The sequence below is a fragment of the Plasmodium gallinaceum genome (assembly GCF_900005855.1).
Source record: "Plasmodium gallinaceum strain 8A genome assembly, contig: PGAL8A_v1_65, whole genome shotgun sequence".
In the NCBI taxonomy this organism is placed as follows: Eukaryota; Apicomplexa; class Aconoidasida; order Haemosporida; family Plasmodiidae; genus Plasmodium; species Plasmodium gallinaceum.
The window spans coordinates 1,385,114-1,388,322 of NW_021628225.1; the positions used below are offsets into that span (position 1 = coordinate 1,385,114).

General features: G+C 21.3%; 1 protein-coding gene across 1 annotated transcript; it reads left to right on the forward strand.

The window, feature by feature from the left end:
• Positions 1–1,017: 1,017 nt before the first annotated feature.
• On the forward strand, positions 1,018–2,310 carry PGAL8A_00163500 (elongation factor 1-alpha, putative; the record flags this gene model as incomplete). Its single annotated transcript, XM_028675191.1, has 1 exon — positions 1,018–2,310. One exon carries the CDS (start codon positions 1,018–1,020, stop codon positions 2,308–2,310), a length of 1,293 nt encoding a protein of 430 aa, XP_028526747.1.
• Positions 2,311–3,209: the final 899 nt, after the last annotated feature.

Below are 3,209 nucleotides of genomic sequence, written 5' to 3' on the forward strand. Positions count from 1 at the left end.
TTTTGCTAAAATTTGTTTAAAAATATAATTTATTTAGGTAAATATATATAGTAAATATATTAATATATTAAAACTTTTAAAAACTTAAAAATATTAAAGTTTAAAGAAAAAATTTATTTTTATGTTTTATAATAATTTAATTGTTATATTATAAAATTTTTAAATTTTAAATATATACAAAATGAAAAGAAAAAAATTAAGTTAAAAAAAGTATAAAATATAATTAAAAATAAAAAAAAATTATGACCAAGTCATATACAATTACGTAAATTATTATAAAAAATATGCAATTTTTTTTTTTTTTTTTTTTTTTTTTTTTTAAAAAAAAATACTTTTTTTAAAATAATTTAAATTCGCAACATTACTATAAGCATTGTATTTTTTTCACATTTTTTCAGTGGATGAAATATTTGCTGGTGTTTAGAGGGGTGAACCAGGAAAATGAAATTTCTAGTATATCATAAAAAATATCTCTTTATAAAAATACAAAAAGCTTGACAGTATGAAAAATTTTGTAAACTTAGGATTTGCCCATTTAAGATGTAACAAAATAAATTTAATATTTTTATATTAATGTATGTGTATAATTTCGCAGATTATTCATTTTCTTGTATTTTCATAATTTTTTTAATGTATAAGTTTTAATTTTAATGACATATATATATGAAATCTCGATACTTGTTTAGTACATTTTTTTTTTTTTACTATTTTTATTTTTTTTTTTTTTTTTAATTTTCATTTTATTTTTTTTTTATTTTCTATATGCTTCATTTATAACATTTTTACGCGTTTGACTAATTATAAATATATTTTACATTTAAGTGTAAAGTTTTTACATAATGCTTAAAAACATAAAAAAAATTAAAAAAAATTGAAAAAATAAATACATTTATAACTTTTTCTTTTTTTCGAATAAAAAGCTAGTTTTATAAGAAAAATATTTCTGTAAAATAATAAAAAATATAAACATACGTCTGCTATTTAAAATTAACACTTTTTTGATTAAAAATCATAAAAATGGGAAAAGAAAAAACACATATTAATTTAGTTGTTATTGGCCATGTCGATAGTGGAAAATCAACTACCACAGGTCACATTATTTACAAATTGGGAGGTATAGATAGAAGAACTATTGAAAAATTTGAAAAGGAATCAGCTGAAATGGGTAAAGGTAGTTTCAAATATGCATGGGTTTTAGATAAACTTAAAGCAGAAAGAGAAAGAGGTATTACTATAGATATTGCTTTATGGAAATTTGAAACCCCAAGGTATTATTTCACTGTTATTGATGCACCAGGTCACAAAGATTTTATCAAAAATATGATTACTGGTACATCTCAGGCTGATGTTGCTTTGTTAATAGTACCAGCTGAAGTTGGTGGATTTGAAGGTGCATTCTCTAAGGAAGGTCAAACAAAGGAACATGCTTTATTAGCTTTTACATTAGGTGTTAAGCAAATTGTTGTAGGTGTTAATAAAATGGATACAGTTAAATATTCAGAAGAGAGATATGAAGAAATTAAAAAAGAAGTTAGAGATTATTTAAAAAAAGTTGGATATGCAGCAGATAAAGTTGATTTTATACCATGGTATAAGGGAAGAACATTAATTGAAGCNTTAGATACTATGGAACCACCAAAGAGACCATATGATAAACCATTAAGAATTCCACTTCAAGGTGTTTACAAGATTGGAGGTATAGGTACAGTACCTGTAGGTCGTGTTGAAACAGGTATATTAAAAGCTGGAATGGTTTTGAATTTTGCTCCATCAGCAGTTGTTTCTGAGTGTAAATCAGTTGAAATGCACAAAGAAGTTTTAGAAGAAGCAAGACCAGGTGATAATATTGGTTTTAATGTTAAAAACGTATCTGTCAAAGAAATTAAAAGAGGATATGTTGCTTCAGATACAAAGAATGAACCAGCTAAAGGATGTGCAAAATTTACAGCACAAGTTATTATTTTGAATCATCCAGGTGAAATTAAAAATGGGTATACGCCAGTCTTAGATTGTCATACATCTCACATCTCATGTAAATTCGTAAATATTGATTCTAAAATAGATAAACGTTCAGGTAAAGTAGTTGAAGAAAACCCAAAAGCAATTAAGTCTGGAGACTCAGCTTTAGTTAGTTTAGAACCAAAAAAACCTATGGTTGTTGAAACATTTACAGAATATCCACCATTAGGTAGATTTGCTATTCGTGATATGAGACAAACTATTGCCGTAGGTATTATTAAATCAGTTGAAAAGAAAGAGCCAGGAGCTGTATCTTCAAATAAACCTGCCAAAACTGGAGCAAAAAAATAAAGTTTATAATTTTTATCATTTATTATATATATCTAATATGTTTTTAATTTTTTTTATTTTTATATTAAAAAAAATAGATTAAATATTAAAACTAAAATAATTATATTAAAACTAATTGTAATAACAAAATTTTGGCAGTTTTTACTTTATTATTAAATAAAAGTATAAAATAAAATAAAATTAAATAGAACTTAGATGATAAAAACTACTTATTTTTTTATTAATAAAAAATATATACAACTTAATGTTTAAGTAATATATTATATAAAGGAAAAAAAAAAGATAAAGAAAAAAAAGTATTTAATTTTCCTTTTTTTTTTTTTTTTTTAATGATTCTTCGTAAAATAAAAAGTATATGTCTTATTTTACGTAGGATAAGACAATTATCCTTGTTCACCTGCTTTAAAGGAAATATAGGCATGTTAAAATTACATAAGTATTTATAATTATATTAATTTTTTTATTATTGTATGTGAATCATTTGATTTTATTTTTATTGCAGTGTATTATCCTCTATTAGTTAAAAAAATTAAGAAAATAAGAGTAAAAATAATAATATTTAAATTTTAATGTTTAATATATTATTAATATATTTTATGTTTAATAAAAAAAAAAAAATAAAATGGTAAGTTATTTTAAAAGCATAAATGTTGCCAAAACTGTAATAAAAATATACAAAAAAAAAAAAAAAAAAAAAAAAAAAAAAAAAAAAAAAAAAAATGTAAAAAAAGAAATACATATATTAATATATATAAAAGTGTTAAAAAAAATTAATTTACTTTATAAAGACTTAAAACTGAAAAATTATGCAGCAAAAAAAAAAGTATATGATTTAAATTTACTAATAAATATTTTAGTAAATTTTTTTATGATGAAAGAAAAAGCTATCATGAAAAAAT